General features: G+C 39.9%; 3 protein-coding genes across 3 annotated transcripts; all 3 read left to right on the forward strand.

The window, feature by feature from the left end:
* The first annotated feature begins 294 nt into the window (after positions 1 to 294).
* si:dkey-56d12.4 (uncharacterized protein LOC799220 homolog) lies at positions 295 to 3,163 on the forward strand. The gene is made up of 2 exons (XM_035657489.1): positions 295 to 931; positions 1,724 to 3,163. The coding sequence occupies exons 1-2, from the start codon at positions 559 to 561 to the stop codon at positions 2,659 to 2,661; spliced, it is 1,311 nt and encodes a 436-aa protein (XP_035513382.1). The 5' UTR covers positions 295 to 558; the 3' UTR covers positions 2,662 to 3,163.
* A 911-nt stretch (positions 3,164 to 4,074) lies between these two features.
* ttll10 (tubulin tyrosine ligase-like family, member 10) lies at positions 4,075 to 12,327 on the forward strand. Its single transcript, XM_035657490.1, has 11 exons — positions 4,075 to 4,789; positions 5,040 to 5,196; positions 5,433 to 5,551; positions 5,719 to 5,839; positions 6,654 to 6,739; positions 8,030 to 8,216; positions 8,498 to 8,669; positions 9,625 to 9,765; positions 11,060 to 11,176; positions 11,279 to 11,372; positions 11,556 to 12,327. The coding sequence occupies exons 1-11, from the start codon at positions 4,471 to 4,473 to the stop codon at positions 12,221 to 12,223; spliced, it is 2,181 nt and encodes a 726-aa protein (XP_035513383.1). The 5' UTR covers positions 4,075 to 4,470; the 3' UTR covers positions 12,224 to 12,327.
* Positions 12,328 to 13,020: 693 nt separating this feature from the next.
* LOC118324692 lies at positions 13,021 to 21,950 on the forward strand. The gene is made up of 11 exons (XM_035657144.1): positions 13,021 to 13,434; positions 15,543 to 15,663; positions 16,402 to 16,548; positions 16,919 to 17,005; positions 17,982 to 18,069; positions 18,156 to 18,292; positions 18,395 to 18,541; positions 19,497 to 19,583; positions 19,875 to 19,950; positions 20,046 to 20,122; positions 21,468 to 21,950. Exons 1-11 carry the CDS (start codon positions 13,340 to 13,342, stop codon positions 21,597 to 21,599), a joined length of 1,194 nt encoding a protein of 397 aa, XP_035513037.1. The 5' UTR covers positions 13,021 to 13,339; the 3' UTR covers positions 21,600 to 21,950.
* The last annotated feature ends 596 nt before the right edge of the window (positions 21,951 to 22,546 follow it).

Here is a 22,546-nt window from a genome sequence, read left to right on the forward strand (position 1 = left end):
AGCACTGAGAAAACAAAACAAAAAATAACACAAGTTAAATAAAGCTAACATAACAAAATATTAAAAACATTGCACACATTTATCCTTTTGATAGCTTTTCTGTTTCATTCACATATTGTTCCATTTCTTTAATAAATACAAATATTTTTTGGAACTTTTATTATACATTATACATACATACATACATTATGTAAATAATGTTATAAGGAGTTTGAAAGGAGTTAGAAAAGTGTCCTGGCATAACTTGGCGCTATAAACAAATAAAACTGAATTAAATTTAGTTGAATTTAAGCTTTTGTTTTGTGTTTGTAAATGTACATGAGTGAATGTGGAATTTGCCAAGAAGTGAACTTTGATAAATATAGATGAATATAATAAAGTTTCTTCAGAAGCCAACGCAAATCAAATACTTCCGCCGGCCGGTTGTCTGCTTCCGGGTGACTGAATTCATCAACTAGCGGAAAGAAACTCTGATGAAGAAACTCTGATGAAGAAACACAAGTGAAAACTCAACTTTATATCAATTATCTAGCTCGTAGCGGTTATCTCGTTTTAAAGATGAGCTCGGGTTCAACGTGTGCTGCGGATGGTTGCTACAACAACACCAAGAAACTGAAGACTTTCTCACAAACATTTTGTTTACAACACCAACAAATCCGGCAGAGATGTCCGTGCCCCGCGCCCTACGCCCTGCACTGCATGCCCGTCAGTGCGGACAGGAGGAAAGCGTGGCTGGCGGCGTTGAAACTACGACGTCTTCCAAAGAGAGTGTATGTTTGCTCTTATCATTTTGTCAATAAGAGACCCTCCCTACTGCACCCCGACCCGGAGCTTTATCTGGGCTACGACCGACCGCCTCGTCCGAAGAGGAGGCGGAACCCAGTCCGAACACGACCTGCTGCCTCCTCAGACGGAGCCCGGGTGTCCAACTGTGAGTTCATTCACACACACACACAATCATTTACTGGCTACCTCTTCCAGCACGTAGAGTGTGTGTGCTTTGTATTTGTTAATAAAGTTCGCCATTGTCTTTACATTAGTTACTGTTGAATTGATCAGTACAGTACAGTACAGTACAGATTGGATATTTAAAAGAGCTTGTACATTACATGTTATACTGTATAGGGCTGCAACTAACTGTTATACTGTAACTTTTCTGTTACAGTATTATTACTGTTATTTTCATTAGATTAATGTGTCAATTGTTTTCTCATTATAAATTAGTTGTTTGGACAATAAAATGGTGGAAAATGTTGATCATTGGTTCCCAAAGCCTAAAATGACGTCATCAAATGTCTTGTTTTGTCCATAACCCTAAGATATTCAGTGTACTGTGTCATAGAACTAAAGAGACCAGAAAATGTTCACATTTTAGAAGCTGATTACAGAGAATCTTTACTTTTTTCTTAAAAAATGACTCACAAATGATAATTTAATAGTTGACAAGTAATTAACTAATTATTGCAGCTCTAATATTGAACAATGCTAGGTTATTTAAATGAAAGTCTCAAATTTAAAACCCATGATTAAAGGGTGCGTAGACTTCAGTGTGTATTTGTAGTGGTAACATATATCGGTTTATTATACATTAACTGTTTTATAGACACAGTTTTGTCAATCCTCATTTACATACATGAAAGTTATCATACAGTGTCTGTTGTACCGACTTGTGTTTAACTCTGGCCATGCTTATGTGTGTTTTTCATGGTGGACTTCACATCAGCTGTCTCAGATCACGCTGATTCTGCACCTCCCCCTGACCCACAGCAGCACTCAGTTCATGCACAGCGCGAGGACCCAGCACAACACGACCACAATTATTGCAAGACGGATGGCGATGACATTGGGTCCTCGATGCTTAAGAACGACTTTGATGCTTTTCTCTACACTGGTTTATCCCTAAAAACATTTCACATCCTTGTGTCAACACTGGAAGTATATGCTAGCAATGCATTTCCAATGTCTGTGCAAGATCAAGTTCTCATGACACTTATGACACTAAAGTCCGACCGTTTGATAGGTGATCTGAGCCGACAGTTTCATATATCACAGAGCATGGCCAGCAAGATATTCTCATATTGGATTGACAGACTGGAGGAAGTTTTGCTACCTTTAATTCCATGGCTTCCAAAAGAAACCATTCAGGCAACCTCGCCTGAAGCATTCAAGAAGAACTTTCCCAATACAACATGTATTTTAGACTGCAGTGAGATCCTTTTCCAAAAACCCAAAGTTGTTAATTCAAGTAAGGAATCAGACCACAAAGTGAAATACCTGGTAGCCATAGCCCCATGTGGACTAATCATGTTCATTTCTCCAGCGTATGGGGGGCGATGCAGTGACAAATTCATAAGCATAGACTCAGGAATATTAGACCACTTAAAGCCCGGAGATGAGGTCATGGCCGATCAAGGCTTTAACATAAAAAAATTGCTGTTGGACAGAGGGGTTAAATTGGTAATGGCCTCTTGTACAAAAAAGCGGGGTCAGCTACCTGAGGAAGTGAGAGTTCATGTTGGAAGGGCAATCAGCCGTTTGAAAGTTTACAAAATACTGTCAGAGGTTGTTTCGAGCACCATGGCTCCTAAAATAGACAAGATTCTAAGAATATGTGCTGCTCTTGTCAACTTAAGGCCGGATCTCATTCATGATTTAAACTAACTCGATGTAAGTATACATTTTTCATGACTAACATTTTACGTAAGTTTTGGATTTTAGTTTGAACAGCTTAACAGTTCTGTTGTACAGAATGTGATTATTATTAATGCAGGAACTGGACTGCAGGTGGAAGTAGTCTGTATGACTTTTTTAAAAGTTAGACCAAATAAACAGGACATTTTATTATTATTTTTTAATATATAATATGGACATTTTCCGATGTGCACTGAGGTGGATGTGTACGACTGTGTAAGGTGATCTTGCATATAAGTCTCGTTTAGTTTTATTTTGATTTATTTGTGTTATTTACTTTCGTTATTTTCAGTGTTTTTTTTTATTTCAATTTGTTTTGATTTGTTTTTATACACATTTTCATGTTTAAGTAAGACCGTATACATACTGTAACTTCCTAAAGTAAATGGTCAGCCTATGTTGAATTATTTTGGATGGAAAAGGAGATATGAAAATAACCAAATAAAGAATAAGTTTTTAAAGAAAATTAAATCCTAGTCATCTTTCATGTTGCATTGTATTTGTTTAAATTCAAACTACTTTGTTTAGAACATAAACTTGGAATATGGAGAAAAAAAAAACTTTTTTAACCACTTTCAACATTTATACACTCCTTAGCCTTGATGTTTCATATTTATTTGTTCTTAGAACAGAAAGTTAATGACTGTGACAGCTTGTTTTTGCTTAACATTGACAGGAAGTTGGTGTACGCAGCCCAAAGCTATCAGATGTAATTCTGATTCTCTTAATGTTATCTCATTATCTCAGTGTATCTTTCATCTAGCTTAAACCGTCCTCCAACATATTCCTCTACAAGCCGAGGTAACACAACATACATAAAAAGTGTGGCAGACCGGAGATCTGTGCAAAAAAGTGTAAGTTGTACTTTCATATAATATCCCTTGCTGCCAGTTTTCTACATCTACTAGTTTGATGTCACCTCCTTTCTGAGTAAGGTCAGTGAATGAGTGGGTGAGTGAGGGGCTGGGGCAGCACATTTGATTTCTAGAAGCACATGAGTCAGTGACCCCATCAGGACTTACTGGGTGGTTCTTGAACACTTGCAACAGTGCCCTTGTGATTGATTGAAGTGTTCATGCCCTGTTCTTTCAGTTGCCAAGCTATTTCTTTACCACAGTGTGTTGCCCACAGAAGGAGGGGAATATGTACTCATAGAAATGTGTCACTTCTTGTGGTTGCATGTCTGGGAGCATTTTGCAGCGCTTGCTGGAAGTCGGATTTTCCTACAATTGTGCCACAAACCAGACACACTTTGCTGTCTTGTTACCAACTCTAGTTGAGGGTGCTGGTGTATCACAAAATACGGTTAGTATGCCTGCTAGGATGTCTTGAACTGCTGTCTTGTCTGTCTTGTTCTGCTGATGGTGAGGCATTTTCTACTGTTCTTGAGGACAAAGACAGGCTGAATGGGGGCCTTATAGCATGAACATAAGCATATATCATGTATATTTAAAATTTTAGATGTTAAAACAATAGAAAGGAGGTATTCTTGGGTTTATGAATACCTTCCACTTCTCTATAGCTTCTGCATGGCTACATGACTTCCCTAACCCAGCAATGCATGAGCAGCTGACTGTCTCAAGGTAATTAACAATATGACGGCAATGCAAGCGTAAACACACAGCGTTGGGTGTTTGTGGTGGTGTTAAACAAAAGGTCAGGGGTCACCAAAATGATTAGGAATCATCCTCTGAATACCAGAATCTCTTCTTCTTTTGCTCTCCTACTCCACTATAATTTCCGACTACAGGCTAGCCATCAGCAACAATCTGCACCATCATGTCCTCTGCATGCTGGGTGGAGCCCAGCAGTGAGGGCCAGGCGGAGGAGACCAGACTGCAGAAACAACGAGGGGAAGGAGCAGAGACGGAGGAACTAGTGGAGGTTCCCTGTGGGGATAACCAGCCCACGGGAAGCCTGAGGCACGAGGAGGAGCCTGGAGGAGAACAGCCTTCGTCACCTGACCATAGTGGCATGCAGGAAGTGACATCAGAAGGTGGACTGGAGCAGGTCCAGAGGGAGGAAACGCAGACTCAGGAAAAGAGAGAGAGGTTTTCCCACATCACTTTCAACCAGGAAAGCAGGGATAGAGGGTCAGGTGTGTGGAGGGAAAAGTGAGACATGAAGTGTGATGTCATTTGTTGATCCTTTATTGCAGCATAACAAAATAAAATACAGCACATCTCGATTCCCTTTCAGAATAATTCTTTTATAGTCTTGTAATCCACTGATTTTCAACTGTGCATCCATATAAGTTCATGTACATAGTAATAGAACAAGGTTTGTGAAAGTGAGTGACCGTGTGCATACATGATTTGTTTGTGATGATGTGTTTGTGTGTGTAAAAGTATCAGGTGCTTGCCTGGTGGAACGCTACCTCCAGAGGTCCTTCCCCAGGGGCTTGTCGACTTGCTCCAACCCAGCCAGGGACAGGGAGCGGCAGGCAGAAGAGCCCCGGGGCCCTGGGCCTTTCTACTTCTTTGGAGGAGCCAATGGGGCTGAAATGTAAGTAAGGAAAAATGGCGGTTATCAATAAGGTGTTAGGCATTTCAAAATGTTATCACATCTTGAGTGAGGTTATCCTATTTCAAAATAAAAAGCCGAAAACATCATTCACCTGCTGTATATTTTTCTGGGGCCACTTATCAGTCAAAGTCTAGTTTTACATGTGACCCCTAACCTCTGGACTGTCGTCTGCAAAGCGGAGGTGTAATTGATTTCCTCTGGGACTTTTCCTTTAGAGTGAGCAGTTACTGTGAGAGCAGAGGATGGAAGAGGATTTACAACAAGCACAGGGAGGATTTCAAACTCAAGTGGTGTGAGACCAAATCGCCAGTCAACTACTGTAACTTCAAAGAAGGTTCACCAATCGCTCCCATCACCATCACTGCTAACTTTAGACATCTGTTTCTCAAAAATATAACCAACGATACATTTCTTTTCTCATTTAGCTTCCAGTAGAAAAGAGATTTGTTTTGCCTTTCTTTCACAGACAGAAAAGTTTAAATCCTCATGTGTTGTTCCCAGGTGAACAGCTGGTGTACCAGATTCCCAACAACAAGGTCCTCACCACTAAGATCGGTCTCCTCAGCAGCCTGCGGGAGTACGAGCGGGTCAGCAGCAAAGTCCACCACGGTCGAGGACTGAGGTGAAATAGACAGCTGTGTTCCTGCTGTATTTGTCTGCTATCCATTTCGTATCTACATAGGCTGTGTGTATTAAACGCAGACAGATATAGCCGTCTGTTTTGTTTACACAATTTATAGTTGTGTCCCAGATCTCCTAGCAACCATCTGGTACCATCATGTAGGTTTAATAGAGTCCCAGCTCTGCAAATACTGACTGAAAGGCATACTGTATCAGCCTGTGATACTATTTAATGAACGCCAAATTGCATCATCAGAAATCAGGCCTCCCGTCTGAATCACACAAGCTTGGCATTGAGCATTATGTGTGTCAATTATTTAAGCTATTTCACTGGTTAATTATAAATATTTAATTTGGTTTCAGTCTGAAACTTCATCACTAGATTCCACTAAATCCTACACACTGGTCCTTTAAACTAAAGCTGAAAAGTATTTTTGTGTTCTTTACTTGGAAGATATGCAGTGTATATACAATGGACCATGCTTACTAATACTGCTGAATGGGTTTTTTCCTACATTCCCGGCAGCCAACAATATTTTGGGAAATTAATTTTCAGAGATATAAAACTTGCTTGAGTCACTGCATCACAGTGAACATTATGATTTAGAAATGAATCTGCAATCACTGTACAGATGTCTTACCACTCATTGACAATGCAACTAAAAACACAAAGCACCTCTTTTTAATTTTTTAAAATTAAATTAAAAGAACTTTCTCAGGCAGTTTCAACATCTGGCACTTTTTTCTAACCCTGCCCTGCTGAGGACACCCAGACATTCATTTGGGCTTCTGTCTTGTTCTGTTGTACCTCACAGGAGGCTGAAAATGGAAGAGTTCATTCCCACCACCTTCCGCATGGATGTGAGGGAAGAGAGAGAGGCTTTCTTTGCCCAGCAGGAGGGTAAAATGCACCAGACATCTCACCTTCTTTAACCTCTAACACATAAGTAGTCTGATGCAATGACAACACAACACTGGTTCAACTGGATTTGTGTTTGGTTAATGAGCTCCAGTTTAAAGTGAGATAAATCAAACTTGACTTGTCGTGCATCCAACAATGAAAAGAAACTCAATAGTTTGTCCTCAGCAGACAACAGTTACCTTGGTGATTGTTTAATCAAGAGGTTGAGGACGTTGGAAAATAATGCACTTCACCTCCCATAAGGCCCTGATAAAATCACCAGGGGAACATGCTGTTGCCATAGAGATGAGTCAGCAGAGGGCAGGGCTGAGACACAAACAGGAGAAGAAATGCTCAACAGGGATGGATGTAGAGCTGCTGCAGCACGACACAGGACTGAATACATTTCATATTAGAACTAAAAAAGAGTTTCCCTTTATTTTAAGGGCTAAAGATTAAATGGTTTCTGTATTATTTGTAGAGATACAGACACACAGCATCATGATAAGCGATGCACAGGTTATGACAAACATGGTTATCACTAAGCAAACAGGAGAAAGACACAGACAGCTCGTTTACATCTCTGGGTGACAGATGAATCTGTGGAAAACACTTATTCAGTGTTCTACACAAAGTAAACACTCACACATAATAACTCACTCAAAGCAAGAATATTTCATTAAAAATAAAACTCCTGCACTCATAAGTATTAGCTATGTCCTCATTGGACAGTAGAATAGCCCCTTTCACAGTGTTACATTATATTGTAGGACTATTATTAACATTATTAACATATACGCAGTATTTTAATGCTGCAGCTGGTCAAGGTGAAGCTAATTTTAACTACTTTATATACTGTTGATTGATAGCAATGCAATCTCCAAAATAGAGTATAAAATAGCAGAAAGTCAAAAAGCACAATTTGCATAGAATTGCCTGCAGTACTTACAAAATTTACTTTCCACTACTGCATAATAATAATTTTTAAATTTGAACACTGCAAAAAAGTTGTGTACTAAAAAGCAAATATGGAGCGATTTCTTAGTGATACAGAGTGCTGTGTTTGATTAATGCAACTGAAAAACAGATAGAAGTACTGACAAAAAATTTCCTGAAAAGGACAATAAAGAATCTATCTATCTACTTGTAGGACTAAACACAATTTAGAAACAATGTAGAACAGGACACACCAGAAAAAGACAGAGCAGTATAGAACTGACAGTAGGACTTTATATTTCATACCTGTATATGTCATATGTTTGTCGATTTATTGACTTTACAACTGTCCAGGTGTGAGCAACAACGAGAGTCACATGTGGATCTGTAAGCCCACCGGTCTGAACCAAGGCAGAGGGATCTTTCTGATGAAGAGTCAAGAGGATGTAGCCGCCCTCGAACTGAAGCTGCAGCACATAGAGGACAGCCGGGCCAGCAGGAAGATGCACCAGCGCCAGCCTCAGGCTCGAATTGTCCAACAGTGGGTGAACAAACTTAACTATTGGGTTGTTAAAATGAACACAATGTCACATTCATCATGTTTACCCTTCACCTCAACATTGGATAATAAGAGTACAGCAGAGAAGATTTAATTTGATCTGAGACTGCTTTCAATAAATCTGTGTATACAGATTCTTGCAGACTATTTAGACAGTTTTGTGAGTGCAACTGTCTGTACTTGTCAACATCTTCTTGTCCACAGATCACAAATTATACTTATTATACCATATAAACGCTGATGTAGCTGCATTTTGCTCTCAGTTACATCCAGAGTCCTCTGCTCCTGAAGGGGAAAAAGTTTGATGTGCGCTCTTACCTTCTGATCGCCTGCACTGCACCTTACATGGTCTTCTTTCGCCATGGATATGTGCGACTGACCTGTGACCTCTACGACCCCAGCTCCAACAACCTCTCTGCCCACCTGACCAATCAGGTACATCTTTATACTGTACAGCAATACCCAGGAATAACTGACAGGACCCTTCAAAGGATAGATTCACAGTTTTTCAAGTTGAATCAGGTTTTTCCATGAAATTGGGAACCTATCCTTTAAACCAAGAATTCCCCCACAGGTTTTAGATAATCTGCTGTGACGTTAGATTGAGTCATTACTTGGAAATCAGGCAGTTACAGAAACATCTCTATGATACATCCTATCAAAATAGATTAGGAAATTGCCCATGTGTGTGGTGGTTCTAAACGAGGCTTTCCTGCCACAATCATTCCAATGACCTATATACAATGACAAACTGGTCCACGCTATATTAAATGAAAAGGAAATTACTATTAATTTGTATGCAGTTGCTGGGTAATAATTATCAGCACTGAAAAACTAAACCATTCCCGCACACTGCTTGTTTAATGTAGTTCTTCCGCACAGTGCTCTCGGGTCAAAACCAGAATGTCTACATTGAATTAAAAACAATTTTTGTTTTGTTTTCTTTTTGGACTGTACAATATTTTGATGGAGTCACTGCAGAAGAGATCACATCACTGCTCTGATGTTGAGTTAATTTTTGGAGTTTAAAGGCTCACAAACTTGATACAGTATCACAGATTTTACTCTGGGTTAGACTTGTTTGGTCAGACTGGTTTATTTGTTAACTGTTCAACCTGTTTAGACTTAGACTTAGACTTCACTTTATTGATCCCTTTGGGATGACTCCCTCAAGGAAATTGAATTAAGTTCTTATATCAACCATGTGAACTCCCATTTAACTCAAATTAAAAAGGACAATAACATGGATGATTATACTGGAGAAATATTTGCATCATATCATTGCTTGTATTGGTCATTTCCAGGAAGGTTGAATAGATGAGGCATTAGCTGTGGCACTAACTGACTCTCTGCTTCATGTGTCTCTGGTCCCCCTGCTGTGCGTCTCTAGTACATGCAGAAGAAGAATCCTCTGTACAGCCAGCTAAAAGAGGACACTGTGTGGTCCATGGAGAGCTTCAACACCTACGTCAACGACAGGTTTCGGGTTGCCAAGGGTCTGCCCAGGGACTGGGTGCTGGGCGCCTTTGCAGTGAGTGCTGCTGTGTGTTGTAGCTCTTGGGGACCAATTACCTTTATAATGATGGTTGTTGGGAGCTTGCAGCTAATTGAGATTGTGGTTGGGCTTGGATGATCTCACTCCTGTCTGAGGACATGATGTTATTACTGAAGTGAAATATCACATGTGCTGTTTGGTGGTTGCTTTTATCCGTAGTGCGTTAGAGTACAATCAGCAGTGCAATGTCCACATTTCTATTATTGGTTGCACCTGTTAGAATGAAACCTCTAACCCTGATAGTGACACGATAGTGAGTATATACAAACAAATAAAAGTTCAGCTCGAGAAAGAATTTATTCTGTTATGGCCACTCTATGTAGAAATGGAAAACTTTCTTTTTTTAACAGTCAATTTGCTACACAGCCTGTGAAAACAGTGTCATGTATTCTGCGACACTGGAGTTGTCAAATCTGAAAATATTTTTCAGGTGACATCACCTGGGTATTTTGGTTTGGAGATGACTCATTTTTAACAGACAACCTGTATTACATACTGCTGTCAAGAGGCTATCATGTTGCATTGTGGGATATGTAGGATGTAGTGGTTTGGAGCTTAAAGGTAGCTTAAAGTATCTGCATTTTGTAATAATCTGCCACATTTTGTAATGAACAGCTGATGCAATATTCAACACATTTCCCTGCATTTTCTAATAAATTATTACATTGTGGTGGTTATTACAAAGTTCATGATTTGCACTTTTTTTATGATAAAAACATAATAATATGGTACATTATGTAATAACCAACCAAAATGGATGTCTAATATTTTTTAACAATTAACCTAAATTAAACTTTCCAAATATTAAATTAGACTTCATGACCTGTGGTGCCCCCTTTGGCGTTATAGTTGACTCTGTTTTAAATAGTCACATAAATGCAAGATCAGCTTGTTATCATCTTACAAATGCAGCCAGCAACTGAGGAAATGCTGACCTAGAAAAACCCATAACGCTTTTATTTCTGGTAGGGTGGATCACTGCAGTGGTGTTTTGACAGGGCTCTCCAAAAAGACCATCAAAAACTTCAGCTTATTCAAAAGGCAGTTCATAAAAAAAAAGTGCAACTCACACATTTTGTAATAGCCATCACAATATGTAAGAATGTGTTACAAAATGTGCATAAATTAAATTAAAATGTGCATAAATTAAAGCCGTCCAAACACGCATTCTCAGACATTGTTGCTAAGAGCTGCAGACCTCCAAAATGGCTGCTGTATTGTATGTGTAGGATGGATTCGCTGACTGTTATTTTTCCTTTCCATGCATCAGAAGCGCATGCAGCAGATCATGACGCAGTGTTTCTTTGCAGTCAAATCCAAGTTAGACCGCCGACTGGGCTTCTTTGACTTGATTGGCTGCGACTTCATGGTCGACGACGACTTCAAGGTGGGAGAGGCGTTGCTGAACATAGGAGCGGTGGTCAGCATTCAACATGTGCATTAATGTGCATATTATTGGACCAATCGTGTCTTTGTGTGCTCCTAATAGGTGTGGTTGTTGGAGATGAACTGTAATCCAGCTCTCCATACCAACTGTGAAGTGCTGAAGGAGGTGATACCCAGCACTGTTGTGGAGACACTGGGTGAGCCTACATTATTATGTTCAGTAGATGTTTATAAAGCAAATTCGCCACCACGCTTAAACAAAAATGGCACAGTAATAGGTCCCTTCATTATTTATGCTACATGATGGTTTGCTCAACAGGCTGATGTTTGACACCACCCAACATGTTTTCATCTGCTGTCGCTCTTTCATGCTCTTCTAGATTTAACTCTGGAGATCTTCAACAAGTGTCGTCTCGGGCAGAGGATGCTTCCTTTGGTCAGTCAGAAGGAGTTTGTGCTGCTGTACGGTGGAGTATTCCCTCCTGATTCAGTGCTAGCCTGCAGCAAGAGCAACACAAGCAGTGAATTCCACCAGAAAAGCACCAAAAAGACCCAAAAGACTGAACCCAAAAGATCAGGGACAGAGGACAAAATTGTACCCTCAGCATCGCCATATAATGCTGTAAACGTCTCAGCGAGCGGTGAGGGAAGGGGTGGTTTAAAGTGTGGTGAGTGTCCCACCACCTCAACCGCCTCTTCACCTCTCCATCAAAGCTGTCAGTCAACACAGGCCGTTAAGACTAAGAACCCCAGGCCGCGGGTCGAACTCAAGCTCAGCAAATGTACTTTACATCATCATTTGAATGCCGCAGATGACGTGACACACTTTAGGACTCGACAGAAGACGAGGATCATCATGTCACTGTCCTCACCGGCACCGAGCAAAGGCATCTCCGTCTGTGGCTCTCTGGAGACGTGGACAGTGGCCCCTCCTTACGCTGGACCTCCTGTGTGTGTGAACAAAGGTGGAAGAGGAGAAGAACCCGGTGAAGAAGAGCTCCGAGAGGACACAAAGAGCTTAGTTTATGAGACGAAAGAGGAACTGTGACGCATTACATGCAAACAGCTGGGATCTAAAGAGCTTTGTATAAAGACAGATCCACACTTTGGACATCTGGTGCTGTTTTACTCTTAGAGAAATGCTAATAAATGTTAAATGTGACAATAAAGAATCTGTCTGCACTTGAATTATAACTGGGTTCATTTTACTGGTTGGTTTGTAAGGAATAAAAAAAAAAAAGGTTTTCCATCCAATAACGGTAGGCTCGTTTACTGTAATCAAAGCACGGATCAACAACAGTCATCAGTCATCTCACATAAAGTTGCATGACTTCACGGAAACAAGAGAACAGCCTCCTGCCCTGTGGAGAGCCAGAAACACTCAGACATGATTGTGTACAAACCCTCCCACCTAACCAGGGAGATCAACACAAGGCTCCACTCTACATTTGTTGTGGCCTGTTGTTTTGACTGCAGCCCTTTACCCCTCCGTTTCACAACTTATAATTATCTCACTTGCCCATCCATATTCAGGCTTGGTGCATGCAAACACAGATGGGCACGGTCCCATATTTCCCAACAAGGTGCTTGCTTCATCCACATGCTTTTCAACAAGGAGGTCGAGAGAATCGGAGAGCCTGACTAGTCTGAAACATGTAGGAGATGCTTTTTTTTAAATCTAACAAATGGTAAACTTTTGAATGACAGTAGAACCGGTTTTTATTTGAAGCATACAGCAGGTTCCCAGTGTGAGTTTAGGGTGTAAAAAAAAAAAACTGAGGAAGCTGCTCAGTTCTGTGCAGCCAGCCAACTGACAGGAAGGAAGGAGCAACTACTACGCTGTGACTTGACGACAGCTTCTTGCCACTTTTATCTTCAATTCCTCTTCAAAAGCTGTAACACCTTTCGTTCTCGAGGTTCTATGGAAATTTACACTTCATGCTGGCAAAAAGGGGGAACTAGAGCTTAGCAGCAACCCCCTCCCTCCCTCTCTTCAGCAAACAATATCCTCTTTTGGACCCAACCAGCCCCCGTTTTTTATGTTATCTCTTTGGTTTTAGCGTGGCACACACACGCAGTGGAGATGATTGTCTGGGCAGATGGTGCTCAGTGTGTGGACTAGAAGCTGAGACAAGGCAAGAGAGGGACAGACTCCTCATCCATCATGGGATGCTGCAGTGTGACCCAGAGGCATACTGGAGTGGACGAGGTGGGCCCTGATGAGATTGAGCTCCTGGAACTCTCTGGAGACAATTTAGGGTAAGACACGAATGCAATTTGACAGTTTAAAGTTTAAGAGTTTAAGTTTTTTTTTTACTTTAAAAATAGAAAAGTCCTGGTGACGAATCCACACAATTATGACTGTACTTGACTCCTGGAACAAAGGACCACAGAGGAAATAAGAACTACCATTATCTCAGCTAAAATGTGAATAAAGTAATATTTAATGTGCTTATCTTTGCAGCTTTAGTGCCCTAGGTTTGTTTTAAATGTGGTTTGCGTAGCTTATCGGCGAGTTCTGGAGGAGGAAGCGGTGATATTCTGTGAAGTGAAAAGAGCTTTAGCAGCTTCTCTTTCAACTTCTGTGGTTTTCTTTGACATGTCATGTATCATGTCCTGGAGCTGAGAATGTAAAACACGTAGCCTTAGGCATAACCTTTATCAAAGCTGCTAATGATGCCTTTTCTGGGATGCACATGCTGAATGACTAACAGAATGTACTGGTAATGCAGTGAAGAAAAGGTTCAATCATAAACCCTTTAACCATAATGAAAACACCTGCAAAACAACAATATGGTTTCCACCCTGCAGAACAACAAGGCAGGAGGACTAATTGGCTCCTATTTACTCAACATGAACTTGGGAACTCGGTGATGCTGCACTGATGTGATTAGCAGATTACTGTAAGACAATGGCTGAAGCATGGAGGGGTTTAATGACAGAGCCAGGGCGGGACAAATCCCCGCTTGTTCTAAGGCTGGGGGATTAGCAGAGGCTAATCACAACAGTAGCTACCAGTCCTTATGCGTGATTGTTTAATAATTACTACTCATGGATGCAGGCCACTCATGTTTAACTGTTAGAAAGACACGCACTCACATATAGACAGACACTCCATCAGATGTGTTTGGTATATGCCGAGATGCAAATTCTACACATAGTGAGGTATAAAGTACTGTTTACTCATTGTCATGGTGTGCCGATTTTGTCTGGTAAACAAGAAATATATGTGCTTGTGCTTACAGGAAATGATGCAATATGTGCACTGATCCATTTTGGTAAAACTGAATATGGAATGAAACTGCAAATTTAACTTAACAAAGGGAAAGCAAACTGTATTTCCAAAGATTAAATGCTCCTTGAGCCATTCACATGTTTGTTTTTGTTAGATTTTTATGTTTATTTTTATTGGGGCAAGTATTTAGGATGGACCCGTGTCACATAACACAGCATTTATAGCCCAAGTCTAAGTTCCTAGATGGGCTTTTACAGAGAATACACAAAACTCTACAAGAAAATACTTACACTAAAATGACCATAAAACTCAATGACAGAAATAGATTATTCACAGCTACATGACTGAGAGCTCTTTAAAAGCTGTTTCAACTTGAGTTTAAAATGAGAAAAAAGAAGTTCTACATATTGATCTCCCAAACAGAGAATGACATCTGTCCAAAGCAGCATTTACACAACAGTTCTCCATAAACACCCCCTGATAGTTGCTTTAACCCTGAGAGGTGTCACAATGTCACTGCATATTTAGACATTCTATTAGTCATTGTAGGCAGTTTAATTTTATCAAAAAAAATTGTAATTTTAAGATGAGCTAGTAGCTCCTCTGGCTCTTTTGTGCATTGCATTGTGGGACAATAATTTATATCAAAATCAACCATTTTTGTATGCATGACTGTTTTGACCATATTTTGTTACTTTTTCTGTGTACAGCCACATTCACAGTGCACAATAAAAAACCTGAACAAAAGCTGCAAAATATGGCAATAAAGGGTTAGCAGGTTGGTCTGTCTCTGCTCTGATGACTATAATCTGATTATGTCTGGCTGCTGCTGGGCTGCAGGGGGGTCAAGACAAGTTATTTAAAATGTGACATGTCCTATTGCTCTTCAATCTCTATTTATTTTCTTTTAGGCCCACCAGAGCTGTATCCAGTGCAAGCAGGAGTTCACAATCATAGTTTTGGACCGTTTAGACTCTTCAGTCTGCTTGTCTGTCATGTTTTTGGGCTGCAAGACAGAACAAAACAGAGATAACCCACATGCCACTGTGAGGTTTAGCCACTGTGCCCTGAGCATTGACCTCTGTTACGTGACAATTATGTCTGATGAGATGTGTTAATGTGTAATATACAGAGTGTGGAGTCTTGGGGAAACCAGGCTTCAGCTGTCAGTCAGGAATAGCAGAGATGAGCAGCAGCCACCACCACCACCACCACTGGCCCGCTACCCTTCAATACGACACCTGGAACAAGAGGTCAGTATGTGTGTGTGATGTGTGATGTGTGATGTGTGTGTCTCTGTTGAGCAGGGCAGTGTGAAGCGGAAACTTATTTTCTCAGTAAGACACACAAACACTTAACACTTTTTAGTGCAGAGCATGAGGAGATACGCCTCACATGAATTTCAAGTTTCCACTCTGTGCTGTTATTTGTGTTGAGGCCAGACGAACTGTAAACACACTGTAGGAATTTCCATGACAAAAGTGGGAGATTGTGCATTCCCTGTTTGGTGTGATTCAGACTTTACAGGAAATAAAAGAGGGAGGAAACACTGCAACACAAACTGGAGTTTTCACACTTCTTTCCACTTAAAAGAGAAATATAAAGCATTCAAACTCCTACAGAATAACACAACACACAGTCTTTGAACATCGGTTCCTAGAAGTGCAGACATAGTTTTCATTTTAGACATCAACTACTGTGCAACATTCTCCTCAAACAACAATGACTAGAAGCTTGCAACACTGAAACAAACACCAATGTGCTGCATAATGCCTGACTCATCAGTCGGTGAAACATTTGGCCACATATAAATACTGATGGGGGCCGTCATATTACAGGGCACATGTGTAAAAAAGGTACAAGGTTTATTACAACTTGGGGTTAGTGGACACCCACGGGAAAAGCTGCAAAATATTCACCCTATTATCAATAGATATGGGCTGATACAGCTTCTGTCTGTGTCTGTGTCTCTGTCTTCTGTGTGTCTGTAGGTGGTGCTGTGGGGCAGGAGCAGAGACGAGTTGCACCACAGGATTTACTCCAAGCAGCCAATCAGGGACTGGGAGGGCCAGCCTCCCCACATGTATGGAGAGATCATCCACTCCTCCCTGGTGTCTCTCTGCAACAGCTACACACAGGTAACACCCACACACACATGGGAGTCAGCTGGGAGTCATGAGGTGTGGCTCCTTCAGTGCACCATCCTAAAGGGGCTTATTCTAAAATTCACACAAGAATAATTTGTACAGTTTGCCAACAGTTTTTATTCCATAAAGTACCCCAGACTGATTAAAAGACAAACTTCCGTCTGGAAAACAACATCTTCTATTGCAAAATATTAAAACAGATCAGTTTTATAAACACATAGTTTATGGAGCCTCTGTTTGAGATTTGAACACTATGAACACTATTCACAAGCCTATAGATCTTTAATCAGGAGTGAGTGCTGCATTACGTTTGCTTATTTGGTGTTCAATCTGTGTCACTTACCTTGTTTTAACCCCACAGGAAACCAGTGAACACTTCCTGGTGTTGTTCTCTTTCCACCTACTGATCCTCTCCCTGGACCACTCTCGACAAGACTTCATTTATGAGGTATTATTTGTGTGTTTTATTTAAAAAGACAATCGCAAAGAAATGTCAAATTGTGGTTATGAGACAAAAAAAAGTTTACAGAACAACCTACACTAGTGATTTAGTACAGACCTTTTTCACAGCAGCCATTTTGACAAACATGTATTAAGACATATACAAATAATCTGCTTGGAACAATAATGTGGAACAATATGTTTTGACATTAAAATCCTCATTAAAAAATTAATGAATATGGCAGAATCTATGAATATGCAAATTCCGTTCATTTGTTAAGATATCCTGCTGGACACAAGATGTCTCCTAACTTCACTGTAAAGTCCGTTTTCAATGTTTGTGCACTGGCGGCTTCAAGTTTCTACATCCCACTTGTATAAATTGCATACTGGACCAGGACTGACACATCCCTGTAAAAATGAGCACAGACTTTCCTCTTTCCACTTTCAGCAGATGAATGTGAAAACATCCTTCCAGTGTCAACGCACATACATCATTCTGCACGGTGAAGCTCAAACATCCAACTGTAGGAACAGGAAGAAAAACACATTTTTGAGTGGAGGGGGACAGAGTCAGGGTGCTGCTGTTATGCATGTCGGCTCTGCTGCACGAAATGGAATGAAGCCTTAATCAGTGTAATTTGTAACACCTGTGTATACCCTACTATTTCATTTCAAAATGGCTGCTGTGAAAAAGGTCTATTGCACCCTGATAAATCGACTACAACAGAATGGTGTGCTGCAGAGGCTGAAATATTCTGACTTTGAGTTCCTGGCATGGGTCAAGCTTAAGAAATGCTGGTTCTTACACTTCCCATAATGCAACTTGATAGCATATTTCCTCCTACCCAGCACACACCCACACCTTTAAACTCCACATTCTAGTTTGACGTAAGAAGAACTAATACTGCCCTACAATACTTTTGGAGGAAGCACAATGACAGACATGACATTTTTCTTAAATGTCTTCTCTTATCTCACAGGGCATCCTTCCCCTTTCTGGACTTTCCTTGCAAGCTGTCTCCCTGGACCCTGACACGTCCCATTCACCACACATGTTTGAGATCAGCAGTGAGTCAGGGGAAATTAGTTCAGCTTAGACTTGGAACACATAGTAAGCACTGAGCATGATTTATGTTGTTCCCTCTGTCATCTAGATCCAGTGATGGACTCCAAGGTCTTCATATGTGCCAGCGCTGCAGAGTTACAGAAATGGATTCAACACATAGAAGACAGGAGATACAAGTCAATGGCACAACCCATGAGTCCCTCCCATTGCGCTCTCTCCTATCTAGTAATGACTAACTGCTATACTTCTGGCTACAACTGCACATAAAAAAGCACTCTGGTTAAGTTGTAATGAATATATTGATCACATGCAGTATTTCATCCATAGTTTCCCTGTGATGAGCACTGGAAAAGAGAAGAACTGAAAAAGTACTTACTGCAAGCTCCGATATGGCAGTGGGAGGGCTCACCGATACAGCACATGGGTCTGCCGGGATGCATATCTATGGTCCATATCATCAACACACAGAGACAGGTAATAATTACTTACTCACACTGCATTAACAATCTGCAAGTTGTCTCTATTATATTATCAGTTCTTTAGTAGAAGATATTTTGAATTAAAGTATATCAGTCTTTGCCAGGCTATATCACAAGATTGGTGAGACAGCTGGACTACTCATATGTCCAGATCATGGGATGATGTCACCAAAAAGTTCACAAAATAAATTATATGAGGCAATGATGGAGTATTATGGTGTCATGGGGACAAAAGAATTAAAGAATTAGTGATTCATGCTGTCAAATAATAATTCATGGCACATAATATGGCATGCACTGTAGCTGCTATTGCTTCTTAGTGAAGGTCTCCTTTGTTTAATAGCAACTGTAGCGTCTCAAATCAACATGGAAATGATTTACTATTTACTTTACTACTTTACTTATATTTGAGTCATTTGGCTATCTTGTATCAGTTATCATAGGCACAAGTTTAGTGCTGATATCTAGGAACATATGACATAACAACAAAGATAAGAATCAGACAGTTAGATGGATGACAACAACATGTTGCAATAATCCCTCATTGCACAGTAAATCCATTTCTGTTCTTAAAAATAATTATTTTTTGTTTAAAGTCTCTTTTTACAACCTGTAAACAACCTGATTGTATGACCTGTGTGTTTCTTGCTCCCTCTAACTTTTATAGCAACATACTGTAGCCACATTAGCATATCTCAGAAATCAACTAGGAGAGAACAATGACTTTATTATTATTATTATAGTAGTATAATAGTGGGACCAAATTACAAAAAAAAAGGAGTAGTTGTAATAAACTGCAATTGTCCTTTAAAAAGCTACTTGTGGCACATGTGAATAATAGTGTATGAAGAATATTATTTCACAGTGTTACAGTATTTTGACAGTATTTGTGGTATTATCGGTATCTGACAGCTAATACAGCAGTGACATTGTTGGCTTTGTTCTTGCAGGGACTCCAAGAAAGACTGATGGTTCTCTTCCCTCAAGACATCCTGCTACTGTCAGTTGACAACAAGCGTCTGAATATAAGATATGAGGTAGTGTAAAATTACTTTGTGGGGGAAAAACCATAATAATACTTCCTCTACCAGTGTGGGAAAACTACAGTATGTGTCCCATGAACCGTTAACCAGTGCTTGTTCTTTTGACACATGACATATTGCATAGGTGGAACATTTCGTAATTCACACCTGCCGCCTACAACATAACTCAGTGCAGTCGCTAAAATTAGGCTCTTCTCGCACAGCCATGGTTTAATTGTTATGAAAGAGAAAATTGCTGCACAACTTACATGCTTTCTTTTTCTTCCGTGTCATCATCTCTAACAGGGCAGGTTGCCCCGACAAAGCATCAAAGCGGTGGAGAGGTCAGCCCTGCCCGGACGGCTGGAGTTTGAGCTGATGGGTATAAAGATGTGACATAAATGTAGCATTGGATTATAGTAAAACTAAATGCATTGAGGAATACAGTAATTTCATATGATCACTGTTGCCTTTTAGGTGAGCTGGTGGAGCCCCTGCTAGTCTCTTGTAGCTGTCAGGAGGATTATTGGAACTGGATCTTTCAACTACAACAGGTTAGACTGTGCTGTCTGACATCTTTAAAGGAATATATAATGGTTAAGCATAATGTCTGGGCTGTAAAACAATGAGCTGAAAGTGTCTAAAAAACTAAGTAGAGCCAAGATGCAGAGTTGGTCAGTTCTTATGCGCATACATCATTTCATCTATTGCTAAGTTAAAAAAATACACTTTAGTGACATCTACTGTATCAGCCATTTGGATGAAGTGCTGGAAGGTCAAGGTTTTGTGAATTTCGCCTTAGATTATTTAATTTGACTAGTTTTTAATGGAATTATCTTTTTTACAGGAAAAAATCAAATATAAAGCCTATTTGATTGATATCTTTTATATTAACAGTGCATCAATGACAATGTGTAATGTGAAAGGGGTTGCTCATATTGGAACTTCACAGAGAATTTTAACCCGGCACTGCAGTTTCACTTCACTTTATAGTGTTTCAGCATCTGTCAGCGAATCCTTATGGTTTTCTGGGCCGCAACTATTTGATTCAATCTTATCGCAGGAGGCAGCTGTTTTTAGCAAAAAGGTTCTAAAAAACCCACTGTAACACTACTTGCCCAGTACCAAATGACAGACAGTGCTTCTCAAACAGGTGATTCCCAGAAAAATAGGAAATAATTTCATTTTCACTGTTAGCCCAATGATAGAATATATTATTCACACACTTTAAACTTCCACAATAGAGACAGTTAGGATGGGGATCCCTGAGACTATATATTGTCAATTAGCCTACGGGTCCATGTCCTGATGTTTATCAGTTTGGGAGTCCTTGACACTAAAAAGGTTCAGAACCACTTGTGTAGACCAAAACAGAGCTAAAGGACAGTGAGCATTGGGCTTACATTCATCACTCCAAATAAATGCCAACATTGGTCCACATGTGGACCCGTTTTGCTGCCGCCAGGTGGCCAAAAAAAAGAGTTAATGCAAGTTTAAGATTTAAGAGTAAGGCCCCCAGGCTAACAACAACCACTGTTTTAGCCCATTCACTACATTGAATGCAACCTTCCTATCTCCTGGGTTGGTTTTAGTTTGGTATGAAAATCTTGTACTAAACTTGTACTAACTTGTTTGAGATCAAAAGTGCTTGGTATATTTTTTTTTACAGTTTTGTTGGAAATGCAGCTGAATGTACAGATTATTTTAAGATTTGTTGGGATTGTATGGCAGATACAACATGTTATGGTCATTTGGACATGAGGCAAACAGTTCTAACATGCATATTTTTTACAGAAAGAAGAAAAGGAACATTACCTTTTCTTCTTGTGCCAAGGTGATGAATTATACCTTAAATGTGAGGCAACCTTGCATCAACAAGTTTGTCTGTTTCATCTGCAGCCAGACAGAAACAGCCACGTTACTGTGAGTCACGCTCCACCTCCAATCATGCCAAAGCTGCAGAGAAGCAGGAAGGAGTCCCAGGAGCCGATGATAAAAGCCAACCAATGTCACATCAATGGACACAGCTGACTCAACAGAAAAAGTTACGAAAATTGCTGTAATTATAAATCGAGAATAACATGTAGATAGTATGTACATATTACTTTTATGTCCAGTTGTGTCACAAAATGGAGATACAGCAGTGAAGTGTTCTCACCCTAGTTTTGATATATCTAGGTGATTTTGCCACCCTGAGGGACTGAAAAGATACTTTTAGTTCTCTTTGATATGGGGACAAACAGAAACAAGGTCATGACCCAGTTTAAAGCCAGACCACAGCTGAAGAAATGTTAGATGTAGATACTGTGGAGCTCTAAATGTTACTAAGAAATAGAAACTGGAGGAACTGAACATATTTAGCTTCGATATCTTAACCATAAAGTACACAATGTTTGACTTTTTCACAATAAACTGTTTGAAAACTCTGAAGAGGCATTTATTCAACACAACATAAACTGGAAGTACCTGTATTTATTTCAACAGTTAAACATTTACAGTAGTTAGCAGAGATCCAGTAAACATCCAGTGTATTGCAGTATTTATATTTATTGTGGTATTAGAAATGAATCAAACTGAAAGGTTTATAGTTGTGGAATGTAATAATATTTGTTGAATCTTTGTTCATATAAATTACAGAACCATTTTCTACTCTTTATACATGAAGCCATCTACAGTAAAGTAAATTTACATCAGAATCTCCTTAGAGAACAACCAGCTAGAGGAGTATAAATACACATGCTGCAACAGCAACCACTTAAATTACAACTAACAACGCAGATATAGAAAAAAAAAGGGTTATCAACATTTCATGTGCCACTGGAAGAGTTTGAACGTTGATTATAGTGGTTCATTAACAACAGGTCTCAGCTCAGTTACACTGCGCTTTTGGTCATTTGGGAATTTTACACTTAATTAGGGGAACAATGTGGAAGATGGAGGCCTAAATGTCATTCAGTGCTTAGTGTCTGACTGTATTA

This window comes from Morone saxatilis, unplaced genomic scaffold (assembly GCF_004916995.1).
Source record: "Morone saxatilis isolate NCDOM2014 unplaced genomic scaffold, NCSU_SB_2.0 Contig15, whole genome shotgun sequence".
NCBI lineage: Eukaryota > Metazoa > Chordata > Actinopteri > Moronidae > Morone > Morone saxatilis.

Coding starts and splice junctions, on each gene's coding strand:
- si:dkey-56d12.4 (XM_035657489.1), top strand. CDS start 559: ATGAGCTCGGGTTCAACGTGTGCTGCGGATGGTTGCTACAACAACACC. Junction 932..1,723: donor CGGAGCCCGGGTGTCCAACT/GTGAGTTCATTC, acceptor ACTTCACATCAG/CTGTCTCAGATCACGCTGAT.
- ttll10 (XM_035657490.1), top strand. CDS start 4,471: ATGTCCTCTGCATGCTGGGTGGAGCCCAGCAGTGAGGGCCAGGCGGAG. Junction 5,197..5,432: donor GGAGCCAATGGGGCTGAAAT/GTAAGTAAGGAA, acceptor CTTTTCCTTTAG/AGTGAGCAGTTACTGTGAGA. Junction 8,670..9,624: donor CTGCCCACCTGACCAATCAG/GTACATCTTTAT, acceptor GTGCGTCTCTAG/TACATGCAGAAGAAGAATCC.
- LOC118324692 (XM_035657144.1), top strand. CDS start 13,340: ATGGGATGCTGCAGTGTGACCCAGAGGCATACTGGAGTGGACGAGGTG. Junction 16,549..16,918: donor TCTGCAACAGCTACACACAG/GTAACACCCACA, acceptor TTAACCCCACAG/GAAACCAGTGAACACTTCCT. Junction 18,070..18,155: donor ACACATGTTTGAGATCAGCA/GTGAGTCAGGGG, acceptor TCTGTCATCTAG/ATCCAGTGATGGACTCCAAG.